This window comes from Neofelis nebulosa, chromosome 9 (genome assembly GCF_028018385.1).
Source record: "Neofelis nebulosa isolate mNeoNeb1 chromosome 9, mNeoNeb1.pri, whole genome shotgun sequence".
NCBI lineage: Eukaryota > Metazoa > Chordata > Mammalia > Carnivora > Felidae > Neofelis > Neofelis nebulosa.
The window spans coordinates 79038111-79057833 of record NC_080790.1 but is presented as its reverse complement, the minus strand read 5'-3'; the positions used below and the strand labels follow the sequence as shown (position 1 = coordinate 79057833).

The window sequence follows — 19723 nt, the reverse complement described above, 5'->3', positions numbered from 1 at the left end:
TTCAAGACATTACATGGTTACAGTAATCTAGACTGTGTGGTAGTGGTAAAGAGACACATAGACAAATAAAACAAAATAGAGAACCCAGAAATAGCCCCACGCAAGTACAATCACCTAATTTTTAACAAAGATGTGAAAGCAATTCTTAAGATGGACAGTCTTTTATTATTTTATTTTAGTATAGTTGACACACAATGTTACATTGGTTTCAGGTATACAACACAGTAATTCAACCTCTCAATATGCAATATGCTCACTACAGGGGTAGCTAAAATATGTCACTATACAACACTATTACAGTATCATTGACTATAGTCCCTTTGTTGTGTCTTTTATTCCCATGACTTATTCATTCTCTAACTGGTCTCTTGTGTTCCCCACCCCATCCCAACTCTGGCAACCATCAGTTTATTCTCTGCATAGACCTGATTCTGCTTTTTGTTAATTCATTTGTTTTGCTTCTCAGATTCCACATTAGTGAAATCATATGGTATTTATCTTCCTCAGTGTCATTTATTTTACTTATCACAATACCTCTAGGTCTATCCATGTTGTTACAAATGGTAAGATCTCATCCTTTTTATGGTGGCATAATAGTCCATTGTATACATATACCACATCATCCTTATCCATTTGTCTACTGATCAACACTTAGGTTGCTCCCATATCTTGGCTGTTGTAAATAATGTTCCAATAAACACAGGGGTGCAAATACCTTTTCAAATTGATATTTTCCTTTTCTTTGGGTAAATACACAGTAGTAGAATTACTGGGTCATATAGTATTTCTATTTTTAATTTCTAGAGGAACCTCCACATTGTTTGCCACAGTGGCTATACCAATTTACATTCCCACCACCAGTGTATGGGGGTTCCCTTTTCTCCACATCCTCACCAACACTTGTTATTTCTTGCATTTTTTTTAGTCATCCAGACAGGTGTGGGGTGATATCTTATTTGGTTTTGACTTGCATTTCCCTGATGATGAGTGATGTTGAGCATGTGTCTGTTGGCCATCTGTATGTCTTCTTTGGAAAAATGTCTATTCAAGTCCTCTGCCCATTTTTAAATCAGGTTGTTTGGGGCATTTTGGGTGTTGAGTTGTATAAGTTCTTTATATATTTTGGATATTAACCCTTTATTGGATATACTATTTGCAAATATCTTCTCTCATTCAGTAGGTTGTCTTTTTACTGAAAACCTTTTTATTGTCCTTCACTGTGCAAAAGCCTTTTATTTAATTTTAAATAAAGTTGCTGGAGTGATTAGATATCCATAGTCCAAAAGTGAAACTTCTACAGAAAGTAACTCAAATTGATCATGGGCTAAATGTAAGATAGAAAACTATTAAACTTTTAGTAAAACAAAAATAGGAGAAAACTTTGAGCATCAGCAAGATTCACACAAGAAAAATATCATCAAATAAAAAAAAGTCACCAAAATTAACTTCTTTTCTGAGAAACTCTGTTAAGAGAATGAAAAGATGAGCTATAGATTAGGAAAATATATCTGTAAGCCACATATGTGAAAAAGGACTCACATCTAGAATATATAATGAACTCTCAACACTCAACATTAAAAAAACTTAATTAGAAAATGACCAAAAGACATAAAAAAACATTTTGCCAGAGATGATATACAGCAAATAAGCACATGAAAATGTGTTCAACAAAACTAGACATTAGGCGAATATAGACTAAAACCACAATGAAATATCACTACACAAATATTAGAAAATATTAGAACAGCTAAAACTTTTATTTTTTTAAGTTTTTATTTAAATAACAGTTAACATATAGTGTAATATTAAGTTTCAGGTGTACAATATAGTGACTGAACACTTCCATCCCTGTGCTCATCAGGATAAGTGCACTCCTTAATCGCCATGAACAGCTAAAACTTTTCAATTGTGACAATATCAAATGCTGATGATGACGTGGAGAAACTGTCTCTCTCGTATATTACTGAAGTTAATAGCATAGCCACCCTGTAAAAGTTTGGCAGTTTCTGAACAAAACAAAATAAAACTAAACAAAACAAAAAATTAAACACACACTTAACATACCATGTAGCATTTGCACTCCTGGGCACTTATCCCAGAGAAATGAGAACTTATGGTCACACAAAAACATGTAAACAATTGTTCACAGCAGACTTATTTGTAATAGCCCAAAATTGGAAACTACGCAGATGTCTTTTAATGGTGACTGGCTAAACAAACAGCGGTACATCCATACCCTGGAATACAACTACAATAAAAGGAAACAAACCATTGCTACATGCAATAACTTGGATGAATCTCAAAGAAATAATACTAAGTGAAAAAATGCCAATTTCAAAAGGTCAAATACTACATGATCCCATTTATATAAACATTCTCTACATGAGAAAATTAGAGATAGAAAACAGATTGGTAGTTGCTAGGAGTTAAGGATGTTGGGGGTTACGGTGTCTGTACCACTATAACAGGGTAGCACAATGGAGATCTTTGTGGTAATAAACAGTTCTGTATCTTGATTGTGGTGATGGTTACACAAATCTATACAAGTGGTAAAATTACATAGAATTATTCACACACAGTGCATCCATGTCAAACTCCTTGATATGATATTATACCCAAATTTTATAAGATGTAACCATTAGGAGAAACTAGGTGAAGGGTTCTTGGGTTCTGTCTATATCATCTTTGCAACCTCCTGTAAAGCTATCATTATGTCAGAATAACAAGTACCAATCAATCAACCAAACAACTAATCATTCAAAAAAAGAGAGAAGGTGAAATAAAAACAGTATCAGATGAACAAAAACTAAGAAAATCTGTCACCAGCAGACCTGCACTACAAGAAATGATTCAAAGAAATTCTTTAGGAACAAATACCAGATGGAACTTCTAGGAAGCAAGAATATTATAAATAGTAAATATGTGGATGTAAAATGCTATTTTCTCCCACTCAGTTTCTTTAAATGACAAATGACTTTTTAAAGCAATAATCATAACACCGGCTTGTGAGGTTTATGATGTATATAAAAATAAAATACATTAAACAATAATACCAAGGACAGAAGTGGGAGGTAAGTGGAGTTATACTGTTGCAAGGTTCTTATACCTTACATGATGTAGTACAAAGCTAACTTTTGACAGAGTATAACAAGTTAAGGATATAATCACTAAAGCAACCACTGAAAACAAAACACAAAAAGGGCATACATAAAAAGCCTATTGAAATGTAAATGGAAAAATTTAGAGACTACAGATAGCCTGAAAGTTAAAGACTGTAAACATATATGCCATGTACAAATGAAGCCTAAGAAAGCGGCAGTGGTTGTATCAATATTAAAGTAAAGGTCAAAACCAGGACTATCATCTGAGACAAAGAGGACATTTAAAAATTATTAAGGGAGGAGGGGCCAACATGGCAGAGAAGTAGGAAGATCCGAAGTTCCCTCATCTCTCAAACACAGCAGTGTTGAGGCCAAAGGACTCTGAACTCCAAGAGTCCAGGCTGCAAAGTGATAGAGACGCCTCCAGGGACCCATGGGGACAACATGACAGGCCATACCGGCGTGACTGTGAACTGGGAGAGATAAAACAGGAGGCAGAGGAAAGGAGGGGAGGGATCCCCTTCTGTGGAGAGACAAAGGGAAGAGAAAAAGAGGCTGGGAAAGTGTAATACAGTATCTGGACAAGAGAAAAACCATGGACATGGACCAGGATGGAGAAAGATCCAATCTAACTGTGGGGCTTTCTCCAGACTGGGGCCAGCTGCCCTGTTTGAGTACCTGGGGAGGAAGGGAGCCAGCCCCGGTTCAGTAACTAGTTCAGAGGCATAGTGCGCAATGGGAGAAAGCAATCCCCTCCCTGGAGTGCTGTGGGAAGAAGGTATGTAGCCATTCAAAGGGCAAAGGTTGCCTGTGCCCACCAGCCAGAGGCCATAAATGGGGCAGTGCAAAGCAGCACTTACCCGAAACCAGGGTGGGTGGAGCGGGAACCTTAAAGACATCAGGGTTTAAATCCCAGCCCAATGCCAGGAAGGCACAGGAGTCAGCAGAGTGTGACAAACTGCCTCGTTTGCACCCGCAACACAGTGAGGATGGCTTGAACAGAGTTGTTGGGGACACCGGTCCATGGAGGAGACACTGGGGGGGGTCGCTATTTTTCTCCCCACCACAGGGCTTCAGAGAACCGACAGTGGACAGTGGGCCCACAGTGGAGGTGGGACCCACCTACACCAAACCACGCCCCTCTGTGCCTGGTAAGTGCATGTCTACAGGAGCAGGATTGACAGTGACAAACCAGTCAGCCCCTCCTCCAGACCTGTGGGGAATAAACCTAGAAATTCCCTAGGCTTGCACCAATGGGTTAACAAGGCAGAAAGAATTACAAAGTCATAGGATGCTCACATCCAAGCTTGGGTAAACAAGATTAGACCCCCAGGATAGACCAGAGGGGGGCAAAGTCCCCCAGAATAGAGTGGGGGGAGCAAAGACCCCCAATACAAAGGCATATGAGGTAAACAAGATTAGGTATTCAGGGCAAAAGTGTGCCCCAATTTTGTACTATAGCAGAAAGCTGCTTTCACAGGAGGGAAGGACTAAATTAGGTAAATGAGTAAATAGGGCTATAGACTGCTGCAATGCAGGTGAAGCTACCCAGATCAGAGCTGATTAACAAAAGAAAGGTGCCTTGTTAACCCTGAGGTTATATGCTCTATCTGTCTCATCCCCTAGGCTAGCTAAGATAAACAGACACGGTGCCTCCTGTCTGCCTTAACAACCATCTGCCCATCTGCCCATCTGCCCAGCACCAGGTTTTATTTCATATTAACCCAAACCCCAAACACCATATATCTTCAAAACCCCCTTTCCCTCATGCCCATGAGTTAATGTTCACAGATTCATTGTCTCTTTGTGCATGCCCATCAGGTTTGTAAGCCTTCTAATCTTAATACAGAGCAAGGACTCTTATTCAGGGCTTTTGTCTTTTCCTGGACATTAGCCATCTCTTGCTTTTAATTCTGCATCCGCTCTCTTGCTGGTCAAGAGAGAACTTTAGATTTAGAGTCTACAACACAGACCAGCGCTCTTGCATTGCCTGATTTAGTTCTCAGACAATTCTTATTATATATGTATATTCTTCCTTCCTGTTCTCTTTCTTATCTCTTCCCTCCTCTAGTCTGGTCACTCTGGTTTTGGTTTGTTTAATCAGACATATTTTTTAATCTATTCTCTTCATACATGTTAGACACCTCCTTATTTTCCTTTTTCTCTCTCTGGATTAAGCCATATAGTTTCTCTATCTGGTCAATTTTTCTTCTCTTTTTCCTGGCCCCTGTCATTTCTCTCTTTGTATGGGATAAGGCCTCTTCCATCAGCACGGCTTCCACCCTGTTTTTTACTTATAGCTGGTGTTTCTGGTTTTTTGTTTTTCTGTTTTTTTGTTTGTGTGTTTGTTGTTGTTTTCTGTTTGTCTTCCTTCCCACAGCAACTTCAAGGAACAAATCAAAGCACACCTAGTGGAGGGTCCAAAACATCACTACAGTAGGGAGATAAAGTAGCCAAAGTCACAATAACAGAGAGCATAACACTCTCCAAAAAACACCACCTGAAGGGCCAGGCCCTGGACAGTATATGACCCCTCTTTAACATAGTAGTGCTCACAGGTGCAGAGCACATAACAAGCTTTTAAACACATGAGGGACAGAAAACTAGCCAAAAGGATGAAATAGAAGAATTCTCCTCAGAAGAATTCCAGGAAGAAATGATAGCTAAAGAATTGATCAAAACAAATATAAACAAAAAACAGATAATTGAACAAGAATTTAGAATAAAAGTCATAAGATTAATCGCTGGGCTTGAAAAAAGCATAGAAGACAGCAGAGAATCTATTGCTGCAGAGACTAAGGACCTAAAAAATAGTCATGATAAATTAAAAATGCTGTAAATGAGGTGCAAAGTAAACTAGAGGCAATGACAGTGAGGATTGAAGAAGCAGAGGGGAGATTAGGTGAAATAGAAGAAAAAATTATGAAAAAAGATGAAGCTGAGAAAAAGAGAGATAAAAACATTCTGGACCATGAGGGGAGAGTCAGAGAACTAAGTGATTCAATGAAACAGAACAAGATCCATATCATATGAGTTCCAGAAGAAAAAGAGAGAGAAAAGGGCCAAAGGTGTACCTGAACAAATTGTAGCTCAGAACTTCCCCAATCCAGGGAAGGAAACAGACATTGAAATCCAGGAGGCACAGAGAACTCCCTTCAGAATCAATCTTCTGCAAGATATATTATAATGAAACTGGCAAAATACAAACAGAAAGAGAGAATTCTGAAAGCAGCTAGGGATAAACAGGCCTTAACCTACAAGGGTAGACACATAAGGGTAGTAGCAGAACTACCTACTGAAACTTGGAAGGCCAGAAAGGAGTGGAAGGAAATTTTCAATGTGCTGAATAAGAAAAATATGCAGTTAAGAATCCTTTATCCATCATGGCTGTCATTCAGAATAGAAGGAGAGATAAAGGTTATCCCAGACAAACAAAAACTGAAGGAATTCAATACCACTAAACCAGCCCTACAAGAGTTCCTAAGGGGAACTCTGTGAGTGGAATGTTGCAAAGACTACAAAGGACCAGAGACATCACTACAAGCATGAAACCTACAGATAACACAATGACTCTAAACCCATATTTTCAATAATAACACTGAATGTAAATGGACTAAATGCTCCAATCAAAAGACATAGGGTATGAGAATGGATAAAAAATTAGACCCATCTATATGCTGTCTACAAGAGACTCATTTTAGACCTGAGGACACCTTCAGATTGAAAGCGAGGGGATGGAGAACCATCTATCATGCTACTGGAAGTCAAAATAAAGCTGGAGTAGCCATATTTATACCAGACAAACTAGATTTTAAACTAAAGGCTATAACAAGAGATGGAGAAGAACATTATATCATAATTATGGGGTCTCTCCATCAAGAAGAGCTAACAATTATAAATGTTTATGCACCAAATTTGAAAGCACCCAAACATATAAAACAATCACAAACATAAGCAATCTTACTGATAAGAATGTGGTAATTGCAGGGGACTTTAATATTCCACTTACAACAATGGACAGATCATCTAGACAGAAAATCAATAAAGAAACAACGGCCCTGAATGATACACTGGACCAGATGGACTTGACAGATACATTCAGAACTTTTCATCCTAAAGCAGCAGAATACTTTCTTCTCAAGTGCACATGGAACATTCTCCAAGATAAATCACATACTGGGTCACAAAATAGCCCTCAATAAATATAAAAGAATTGAGATCATACCATGCACACTTTCAGATCACAATGCTATGAAACTTGAAATCAACCACAGGAAAAAGTTTGGAAAACCTCCAAAGGCATGGAGGTTAAAGAACATCCTATTAAAGAATGAACAGGTCAACCAGGCAATTAAAGAAGAAATTTAAAAATATATTGAAATAAATGAAAATGAAAAAACAACAATCAAACCCTGTGGGATGTAGCAAAGGCAGTCCTAAGAGGAAAATACATTGCAGTCCAGGCCTATCTCAAGAAACAAGAAAAATCCCAAATACAAAATCTAATAGTACACCTAAAGGAACTAGAAGCAGAAAAACAAAGAAACCCCAAAGCCAGCAGAATAAGAGAAATAATAACAATCAGAGCAGAAATAAACAATATAGAATCCAAAAAAACAGAACAGATAAATGAAACTAAGAGTTGGTTTTTTGAAAAAATAAACAAAATTGATAAACCCCTAGCCAGACTTCTCAAGAAGAAAAGATAGAGGACCCAAAGAGATAAAATTGTGAATAAAAAAAGACAGATCACAAACAATACCACAGAAACACAATTATCAGAGAATACTATGAAAAATTATATGCCAACAAATTGGACAACCTGGAAGAAATGAACAAATTCCTAGACATCCACACACTACCAAAACTCAAACGGGAGGAAATAGAAAATTTTAACAGGCCCCTAACCAGCAAAGAAATTGAATCAGTTATCAAAAATCTCCCAACAAATAAGAATCCTGGGCCAGATGGCTTTCTAGGGGAGTTCTACCAAGCATTTAAAGCAGAGTTAATACCTATCCTTCTCAAGCTATACCAAAAAATAGAAACAGAAGGAAAGCTTCCAGACTCATTCTATGATGCCAGCATTATCTTGATTCCCAAACCAGACAGAGACCCCACAAACAAGGAGAATTACAGGCCAATATCCCTGATGAACATGGATGCAAAAATTCTCAACAAGATATTAGCATATTGAATTCAACAGCATGTAAAAAGAATTATTCATCATGATCAAGTGGGATTCATTCCTGGACTGCAGGGCTGGTTCAATATTTGCAAATCAATCAATGTGATACACCACATTAATAAAAGAAAGGATAAGAACCATATGATCCTATCAAATAGATGCAGAAAAAGCATTTGACAAAATACAGCATGCTTTCTTAATAAAAACCCTCAAGAAAGTCAGGATAGAAGGAACATACTTAAACATCATAAAAGCCATATATGAAAAGCCCACAGCTAATTTCATCCTCAATGGGGAAATACTGAGAGCTTTCCCCCTGAGATTAGGAACACGACAGGGATGTCCACTCTCACCACTGTTGTTTAACATAGTGTTGGAAGTCCTAGCTTCGGCAATCAGAAAACAAAATGAAATGAAAGGCATCCAACTTGGCAAAGAAGAAGTCAAACTTTCACTTTCTGCAGATGACATGACACTCTACATACAAAACCCTAAAGACTCCACCAAAAGACTCCTAGAACTGATACATGAATTCAGCAAAGTCGCAGGATACAAAATCAATGTACAGAAATCGGTTGCATTTTTACACACCAATAATGAAGCAACAGAAAGAGAAATCAAGAAACTGATCCCACTTACAATTGCACCAAGAACCATAAAATACCTAGGAATAAACTTAACCAAAGATGTAAAAGATCTGTATGCTAAAAACTATAGAAAACTTATGAATGAAATTGAAGAAGACAAAAGAAATGGAAAAACATTTCATGTTCATAGATTGGAAGAACAAATATTGTTAAAATGTTAATACTACCCAAAGCAATCTACACATTCAATGCAATCCCAATCAAAATTGCACTGGCATTCTTCTCAAAGCTAAAACAAACAATCCTAAAATTTGTATGGAACCACAAAAGACCCCAAATAGCCAAAGTAACGTTGAAAAAGAAAACCAAAGCAAGAGGCATCACAATCCCGGATTTCAAGCTATATTACCAACCTGTAATCATCAAGACAGTATGGTATTGTCACAAAAATAGACACATAGACCAATGGAATACAATAGAGAACCCAGAATTGGACCCACAAAGGTATGGCCAACTACTCTTTGACAAAGCAGTAAAGAGCATCCAATAGAAAAAAGACAGTCTCTTTAGCAAATGGTGCTGGCAGAACTGGAAAACAACATGCAGAAGGATGATGCTAGACCACTTTCTTACACCATACACAAAAATAAACTCAAAATGGATGAAAGACCTAAAGGTGAGACAGGAACCATCAAAACACTAGAAGAGAAAACAGGCAACCACCTCTTTGACATCAGCCTCAGCAATTTCTTGCTTGACACATCTCCAAAGCAAGGGAATTAAAAGCAAAAATGAACTATTGGGACCTCATCAAGATAAAAAGCTTCTGCACTGCAAAGGAAACAATCAACAAAACTAAAAGGCAACCAACGGAATGGGAAAAGATATTTGCAAATGACATATCAGATAAAGGGTTAGTATCCAAAATCTATGAAGAACTTACCAAACTCAACACCCAAAAAACAAATAATCCACTGAAGAAATGGGCAGAGACATGAATAGACACTTTTCCAAAGAAGATATCCAGATGGCCAACAGACACATGAAAAGATGCTCCATGTCACTCCCCATCAGAGAACTACAAATTAAAACCACACTGAGATACTATCTCACACCAGTCAGAGTAGCTAAAATTAACAACTCAGGAAACTACAGATGCTGGCAAGGATGTAGAGATATGGGAACCTTCTTGCTTTGTTAGTGGGAATGTAAACTGGTGCAGCCACTCTGGAAAACTGTGGAGGTTCCTCAAAGAATCAAAAATAGAGCTATCCTACGACCCAGCAGTAGCACTATTAAATTTATCCAAGGGATACAGGAATGCTGATTCATAGGGGCACATGTATCCCAATGTTTATACCAGTGCTTTAAACAATAGCCAAATTATGGAAAGAGCCTAAATGTCCATCACCTGAAGAATGGATAAAGAAGGTATGGTTTATATATACAATGGAATACTACCTGGCAATGAGAAAGAATGAAATCATGCCATTTGCAGCAACGTGGATAAAACTGAAAGGTATTATGCTGAGTGAAATGAGTCAGAGAAGGACAGATATCATATGTTTCACTCATATGTGGATCTGAATAAACTTAACAGAAGACCATAGGGGAAGGGAAGGGGAACAAAATAGTTACAAACAGAGAGGGAAGTAGGCAAACCATAAGAGACTCTTAAATACAAACTGAGGGTGGATGGAGGAGTTGTGGAGAGGGAAAAATGGGTGATGGGCATTAAGGAGGGCACTTGTTGGGATGAGTACTGGGTGTTGTGTGTAAGCAATGAACCACAGGAATCTACCCCGAAAACCAAGAGCACACTTTACACACTGTATGTTAGCCAATTTGAGAATAAATTATATTAAAAATAATAAAAATAAAAATTATTAAAATTTGTAAATTCATCAGAAAGATATGACAATCCTAAATGTGTGTGTGTACTTATTAGAGCTTCAAATTACATGAAAAAAACTTATAGAACTAAGAAAAGGACAAAGCCACTATGCAAAAATATCTCTGAAGACACAGAACATCTCTATGATACAATAAAACCAACTACCCTGAACAAATTAACATTTATAAATATTACCTCACAATTGCAGAATACACATTCTTTTCAGATGTGTTATGAAATGTGCACAATAAAACAAATCTCAGTACATTTTAAAAGACAAAAATCTTACTATGTTTTCTAACATAAACAGAAGTAAATAACAAGACACCTTTAAAAATCCAAAAATATTTGAAAATTAAACATTTCTTTTAAAAATGAATCAAAGAAAAAAGTCACAAGAGAAAAAAATATTCTGAACTCAGTAATGATGAAAATATTACCTATCAAGATTTGGATTCAGCTAAAGCAATCCTTAGAGGAATTTTAAATGACTATGTGAAAGGAGAAGAAAGGCTTAAAATCAATTACCTAAGTTTCCACATTAAGCTGGAAAAAGGAATGCAAATTAAATTCAAAGTAAGTGGATAGAAATAATAAAGATCAAAGCAGATATCAATGAAATAAAAAACAAAGAATAGGGAAAAAGAAACAATAAAACCAAAATTTGGTTCTTTGGAAAGAGTTGTGATATACTGCTAAAAAGACTCATCAAGAAAGAAGTGAGAAAAAACACCAATTATATCTGAAATGAAAGAGGGAACATCACTATAGATTCTGCAGGCATTAAAAAAAGTGTTAAGGGAATATTATGAAACATGTTTTGTCAATATATTGGAAAACACTGATGAAGTGAACAAAGTCCTTGAAAAACAAAACTTTCTAAAATTGGCATGATGAAACAGAAAATCTGAATAGCCCTATGTCTATTACAGAAATGGAATTCTTGTCCAAATTTTCCTATAAACAAAACTTCAGGTTCAGGTAAGTTTCACTGGTGAGTTCCATCAAACATTTACAGAAGAAATTATACCACTCATATAAAAGCACCATCAGAACATACAGGAGGAAGGAATACTTTCAAATCATTTTATGAGGCCAGCATAATCCTGATGCCATAGTCTGACAAGGGCATTAAAAGAAAATCACAGAGCAGTATTTTCCATGACCTTAGATTGAAAAATCCTTGACAAAATATACAGAACTACTATTTTTGCTAATATTAATAACTGAATTATAGTTATTTGAAATACAAGATAAAACTTTCAGTTTGTTTCCTTATGTAGGAATCCTATAGACCCTGACTCTGGCAGCCCCACCCCCAGCCCTCACTGAAAGGTATTTAGAAGGTATAGGGCTGGTTGTACCACCCCTTACAGAAGGATAAATAACGCACAGCCTGAACCCTGAAGAGCAAAGTCCTTGCCATTAGAATGGGCCTCCAGATCAGTCTGTAACAACCACATCCCCTACACCTTCCTTATCACCAGTATAGAACAAAGCTGCCAAGAGAACTGGTGAAAAATCTCAAAACCACAGTATTATTGGCCACTCAATAAATATATGCTTTATTAATTAATTAATTGGCTAATTCAAAATTACTGAGTAAAATCCAAGTAATAGAAATTGCCCTGATTGAAGGAGTGCTCCTCAAATAGGGTGTTACTCATACATTGGACAGGACACTCCTTCTGGGTGGGCTATCTCACACGCTGTAAGACATTCTGTATCCCTGGTCCCCTGGGCCCTATATTTCAGTAGCAACCCAAATCAATATGTCATCAGAAAATAAACAAAAGCAGGGTGCCTGGGTGGCTCCGTTGGTTGAGCGTCTGACTCTTGATTTCAGCTCAGGTCATAATCCCAGGGTCGTGGGATCCAACCCCACATGGGGCTCCAAGCTAAGTGTGGAGCCTCCTTAAGATTGTCACTCTCTCCCTCTGTCCCTCTCACCTGCTCATACTCTCACTCTCTCTAAAATAAAATTAAAAATTAAAAATTAAAAAACAAAAGCAAAACCAAAATACACCCTCACCCATTTCTATACTCCCTGTTGGAAAGCTATACTACTGGGAGTTCAGGACCAAATTTCTAACCAATGTATTTAAAAACACTGGACCATGATATCACATAAAGAGAGGCTATGACAGGAAAACAGCATGTTCTCCCTGAAACCATACACAGCTATTGTCTTAATCAACAGCCTCCTGAAGGGGTCTGCACATCCCAAGGGATGAAGAAGACGTCTGCTGTGGTGTGCACAACTTCTATTTACTTTTATTTCATCTTTAAAAGGGCAAAGAATGAAACGCAGCATTACTAATATTTGATAAGTGGACTGATAATCATACACCTATATAACAAACATATATTGGAGATCCATGCACAAACACTTTTTACCAATAAAGATGCGAGATCGGAACAAGCTCAGAGGCGTGTGGTTTTGAGGGGCCTTCAGAGCTGATGCAGTGTCCCCTCCAAGGCTACGGGATGGGATGCTGGTTGGGTTCTCCAACCGATACTACTTTGTGAGTACTATACCTTCACAATGTGGGAATCCGATCTGTGACAAAATCTGTTTCAAGGTCAATTTTTTGCTCTTAAGCCCATGTAGTTGAAGCCATTCCTCAGATGAGATGAGACTCTGCCCGGCCAAATCTGTTTTGGTGTTGCTTAGTCTCTCTTGCCCCTGCGGCTGCTGCTCAGAGATGGTGGAAGATGAATCTGCTAGCTCCATCTCGGAATTAGGATCTAAATCACAGAGACCTCCTATAAGGGCAAGTGTGAAAATCAGACTTCCTGAGGACTTGGAACCAATCTAACATCAACAGGGGATTGGTTTAATATAAATTACAGTGCAACCATTAAGTGTAACTCTATCTACCAGTTAAAAATTTTAATATAGATGTATATTTGCCAACAAAGATGCCCACATATATTGCTAAAATTTATCCATAAAATTCAATCTGCATCCATCCATACTCCTATACACACAGAAGAACACCTAGAAAGGTAAATACCAACAGGTTACAGTAGTTTTATCTGTGTGGTGGGAATATGTGTAGTTTTTGCCTTTTCCATACTGTTTAAATTTTGACATTGAATATTTAAACATTTCTGAAAGAGGATTTACTTTCATAATCAGAAAAAATGCAAAGTTCTTCCATTTTGGAAAATAAACATTCGCTCCCGAACCTTCATTACACATCAGTATTCCAATTATAATTGCACCTGACCTTTCACTTCCAAAGGATAAAGAGGGTAAAACCCTGAGAGGAAACACACCTGTTCTGTAAGTGGAGTGTCTAATTGGGAGCTAGTGATAGCGTGGGAACTGGATTGCAGCTCAGCCCAGCTAGAATACACAGATTCACTTGCCAAATGTTTTATTTTAAAGTTGGACTTAAACATTCTGAATCATGTAGCCAGCTGTTCTGGGACCAGCTGGACTCAAGGCAATATGCTACATATTAAACTTATCTAGACCCGCCTAAATATAGCTAGTGTACACAAGAGGAAAGGAGTGGCCAGACAGTAATGCAATCTTAACCCACTCATCACAACTTCAAGGCAGGGCCTGATTAACTTGGAGAAAGACAAAGGTCTGCTCTTCTCTGTACCCAGAGTGTGAAACACATATAAATTTGTTCCCTGGACTATAAAACTTCAACAAGAGTAGTTTCCCATTTCTAAAACTCCAAACATATTCCCTGCACGACTCTGTTACAGTATGAACAATCAAATACAGAAATCAGTTGAACAGGGGTGCCTGGGTGGCTCAGTCGGTTAAGCATCCTACTTTAACTCAGGTCATGATCTCAAGGTTCGTGAATTCAACCCCCACATCAGGCTGTGCACTGACAGCTCGGAGCCTGGAGCCTGTTTCAGGTTCTGTGTTTCCCTCTCTCTCTCTGCCACTCCCCTGCTTGTGCATTCTCTCTCTCTCTCTCTCTCTCTCTCTCTCTCTCTCTCTCTCTCAAAAAAAAAAAATCACCTTTAAAAAATTTTTTAATAAATAAAAAAAGAAATCAGTTGGACATAGGCTAGGGAGTTTTCATAAAAAGATATTAGAAATATTATTATTAGCAATGAATGAGTTTTTCGTGGGTAAGCACTTGATTGCAAAGAGCTATGTCCAAATAAATTATTTAGAAATCATTATCCTTTAGTAATTGTGCCTTGTTTATATACCCTCTTTTATTCCAAGTACCTTTTACCCTCAAGTTCCCAGTTGTCTGAGCTACTAAGTTTGGGCTTCTCCTCTGACTTTAGACTCACAGAATGTGAAAACAAGAACAGACTTTAACTTTCTTTTTGAGATCTGTCCAACAAAGACTGCCAGCTGAAGAACTTTTAAATTTGGTTAACAGTTCCTATAGAAACAAGAAAAGTAATCTCAGAATAAAGATTTTTTACTATCTCATCATTTCCAGTTAATCTTTCTTTTCCCTGACCCACACTCACCCACCTCCTATGTTTTTCTTACTAGAGGGACCTACATGTCAGAGGTTCAAAAGGGGGCACAGCTATACAAATTGTCTTATAAGGCTCCTAAACTGGATTTTGGACATTTAAAGGTTTCAGAAGAGTCATACGTTTTTTTATATAAGATTTTCTTTTTTTTTTTAATGTTTATTTTTGAGAGAGAGACAGAGCATGCACAGGGGAGGGGCAGAGAGAGAGGGAGACAGACTCTGAAGCAGGCTCCAGGCTCCCAGCTGTCAGTGCAGAGTCCGATGTGGGGCTTGAACTCATGAACCACGAGATCATGACCTGAGCAGAAGTCAGATGCTTAACCAACTGAGCCACCCAGGCCCGAACATGTTCTTGATCCCAAACAAAATACAACTGAATCCTCCAGCTAAGGTGCATGCCCCAGTGCCTCCTGCACGCACGTGGCTTAAAAAATTTTTAAATAAATATTTTTAAAAAGGTCTGGTTGGCTCTATTGAATTTGAGAAACTGTATGAGTCATTCTGATTCAGATCTTGACTAAGGATTTTTAAGCCTAAGACTACCCACATTGTCAGAAATGAAAGAACCTGGAAAATGGAAATAATCCAAGAAAACAGGAAGAAAGGGGTGCCTGGGTGGCTCGGGTGATTAAACGTCCAAACAGAAGGGATCATTCTATTCAGGCTGTATAAGAGATACTCTGTCAGGGGGAGTCTGGGTGGCTCAGTTGGTTGAACGTCCAACTTCGGCTCAGGTCATGATCTCACAGTTCATGAGTTCAAGCCCCACATTGGGCTCTGCACTAACAGCTAGGAACCTGGAGCCTGCTTCAGATTCTGTGTGTCCCTCTCTCTCTCTCTCTCTCTCTGGGAAAAATAAATAAACATTTAAAAAAATTTTTTTAATTAAAAAAAAGAAAAGATACTCTGTCAGAGCAAGGGAGCCTGCCAGAGCAATGATGCCAAATGACCCAACAAAGCAACCCCTCCACACACTGACCACCTGCTTTCCCATATCTAAGCTGGTCTCAGGCAGTTCTCCTATGTGAAATCTTAGAGTTCAGGGCCCATTTCAACCTTTATTCCCTCTATTAAGCCTCTCCAGACCCCCTCCCCAACCTTCCGCAGCATGTTTCCAGCAAAGTTCCAACTGTCACTTTGACACTTCACCAATATAACCTTGGGCACTTCAGGTTTGCCTTGTCTAAACTAAAAGGTTCAATGATTGCAGGGACAAACTATATGAATGTCCTCAGTACAGTGCCTTAAATACAGCAGGCACTTTGTAAGGGTGTTGAATTAAATTGATCACTCAGAATTACTAAGAATCCTGATTTTTAAAAAAAATTTTTAACGTTTATTTGTTTTTGAGGGGGGGGGAGGGGCAGAAAGAGGGGGACAGAGGATCCGAAGCAGGCTCTGTGCTGACAGCAGAGAGCCCAATGCGGGGCTCAAACTCAGGAACCATGAGATCATGACCTGAGCTAAAGTCGGACGTTTAATCAACTGAGCCACCCAGGCACCCTGAGAATCCTAATCTTTCAATAAGGCAGCAATTTTTTTAGGTCAAACAAGACTAAAATCGGGAAATAGCGTCTCTTTAACAGAGACATTTTATCTTCCAGATATTACTATGTTGTTATTATTATTACTATGACTTTTCAGAATCTCTTCATCTGAGGTGATTACAAATTGGGGAACAGAGGAATCCAGAAGTAAGAAACAAGTCCAGTTGAACACTGCCCTAAGTTTCAAAAGCTATCTCAAGAACTAAAGTTTGGGGAAATAGGAAGGGATTTCCAAAAAAGAATGTGGAAATATAAACAAAACAAAAAAAAAAATAGAAGAGAAAGAAAAGAAGTGAAAGTCTGAGCTGAAGGTAAGAGCAGGGAGGCAGAGCTTGGGGGAACACAGAAAGGTAAAGTCGGCAGAAGTCAAAAGCCCCAAATAAGGGAACAAGGGTCTCCAAGTGCAGCCAGTCTGTACTGCTGAAGTCTGCCCATAGCGGGCAGCTAAGAGATGCCCCAAGGTTGTTCTGAGGTGAGCACCTTGGGGAAGTTCTCATGGCTTAAGAGATTGGGTCCTACATAGTCAGAGGTTGAGGCACAATGCACTTCAAGTCCATTAATTCAGATTAAACATTCGGTATACTCCTGTTTTGTTATCAACACCCAAAACTTCTATATCATTGTTAATTCTTACTGAAAATGAAGCGTAGGTTAGGTGGATATATTTTGTGATTTATGTGAGTTTTGAATTATAATCATTCCAGGGAGAAAGGAAGCTGGGTCAAGCCGCTTGGGTAGCCTCCTGCAACTCTCCCCCAGAAACCCTTAATCTACTTCTCCCTCCATTTTCCTGCCCTTAAAGAGCAAGGCTAGCCTGTGATCATCTGCTCAAATAATGTGGGTAGAGGCAAGGACAGTGAAATGGACTGGCCCACGGCTGAGAAAATGTAGCCAAGAAAAGAAGATCTAAGAATAACTAACTGGGCTGCTTTAGGAAGGTCATTGCTGAGAAGAAAGAAACCAAGAGCTCCTAAGAAGATAAAAGGAAAACTCTACCAAGTGGAAACTAAGCCTAATTGAGTTTTATGTCCATATGAAAAGAGCAAAAGACAATGGAGTTTTTCCTTGTGAGGTGATTGTTAAAACCAAATAAGTGTAGAAGAAAGGGAGGGAGAGGGGATATCCCAGAACGGAAAGTTGTAGAAATCTGGACACAAGCAAATCCCTTTGTTTTGGACTATTCATGTTCTCACTATTTCTTAAGAATAAATTTCTCCTGGGGGGTGCCTAAGTGGCTCAGTTGGCTAAACGTCCAACTCTTTATTTTGGCTCAGGTCATGATCTCAGGGTTGGTGAGATGGAGCCGGCCAGTTGGGCTCTGCGCTGACAGTGCGGAGCCTACATGGGAATCTCTTTCAAAAATGAACATAAAATAATAAATAAATAAATAAATAAATAAATAAATAAATAAATATCTCCTGGTTCTTGTATTAATTCCAAGCCTAGCGAACTTCACCTTATTACTGTTGGCCTATGATAAGACAGAAAGCAGGAAAACTGGTTCCCCACCAGCGGGGCTGAGCTCCGCTGGGAGTGGGGTATGGTGGTTAGAGCTGTGCAGTAGGAGGGGTCGGTACCTTGTGTCTCAGCCTGACCACAGAACCAAATAGTTAAGTGAACCTGGGAAAATCGTTGAGCTTTTGTGGAGGGCAGTGCAAGTCGGAAACTGCTTAATTCCAAGCTTTCCCTCCACACCCTGCTGGAAACCTTGGCACCTGTTAGGTTCTGGCGTGGAAGGGATCGCATCCCACTTACTAGGCAATCTGTAGGATGAAAGACAAGACGGTTCCTGTTCAGCAGCCGCCCTCCCATTGTCTGGGGGCCTTCTGACCCCCGAGGGCGGGTGAGACGCGCATCCCCCTGGTTGATAAAGCACCAACTCCCTCGGGCAAAGGGTCGGCGCTTGGCTCGAAGGACTCCAGACGTTCTATTTCTCTGTGACCCGAGAGCTAAACTCAGGGCATGTTTACCACGGCGTAGCCCCGGTTGCTCGGACGCGGCCAACCACAGCAGGGCTCCCTGAGCCGGCCCCACCCACGGAGCGTGCGCCCAGTGGAGGCGGGGCCAGCGGGACGAAGGGGCGGGGCTCTAAGGCAGGGTCCGGGGCGTGGTTGCGAAGGAGGGTGTGCCGGATTCCTGAGGTACCCAAGGTCACCACCTCAGACCCAAAGCAAGGGCCCCCACGCTAGGGGACAGGGTGGATGGCACTGCCCTCTATGCCTGCTGTTATAGGGAAAATTAACAACGACGGTGAATATTTATTAACTAAGTTAACAAGCAGGTAAACATACTGACGAGCCTGGGTAAGGGGCGAGAAAGGCGCCCAAGGCGGGAGGTAGGCCAGTGCATTGCAGCAAACATTGCAATTAACTTCTGTACGTGCTTTGCAGCGTGTAGAGCACTTACACCTGTGTAATTTTGTTTAATTTTCACCTGAACGCTGTGAAGAGCTATTTTCTTCATTTTACGGTTGAGGGAAAGAAGCTTAAAGAGGTGGGGCAGTTACAGATCGCTCAGGGGTGGAGCGAATGTGAAGCTAAGACCGGTGAGACAGTGAGCTGCAGTTTTGGAGGAGGGGCTGCAATTACTGAAATACCCTTATCTATCAGATATGAGTATTCCTATAGTATTATTTTCTCCATTCCGCTTTGTTTTTAACCCTTATTTTTACTGTATCAAGTAAGCAAAGAGCTCAAAATACATGCCTGTGATTTTTCAGTCACTCAAATAAAATTGTGCTTATGAAATACATCTTTAAATCCTTAATAAAAGATCCCACAGGCAAGTATTGTTTTACTATGTTGGGATATTAAAGTGTGTTTTAGATTACAAAACTCAAAAAGTGACCAGATCATTTGTAGGTTTTGAATCAAAGATCAAATAAAACATAGTTAATAATCAAACTGAACAATTCTGTCCCCAACAAAAAAAATC

At 39.1% G+C, this 19723-nt stretch overlaps 1 protein-coding gene across 9 annotated transcripts in view; it reads right to left on the bottom strand.

The window, feature by feature from the left end:
- The window catches only part of VWA3B (von Willebrand factor A domain containing 3B), a 217789-nt gene extending 199026 nt beyond the window's left edge, over positions 1-18763 (bottom strand). For 2 of the 9 annotated variants that reach the window (XR_009248714.1, XR_009248712.1), the window contains exons 1-2: positions 18545-18762; positions 13309-13536 (exon numbers count right to left, since the gene is read on the bottom strand). Coding sequence is in view for 2 of the 9 variants with exons in the window: in XM_058684344.1 (XP_058540327.1) it covers positions 13309-13504 (196 nt within the window). In the remaining 7 variants the exon portion in view is untranslated. Of the gene's footprint in view, positions 1-13308; positions 13537-18544 lie in introns of those variants that run through there. The other 7 variants (XR_009248708.1, XM_058684344.1, XR_009248713.1 and 4 more) reach the window with 6 other exon arrangements.
- Positions 18764-19723: the final 960 nt, after the last annotated feature.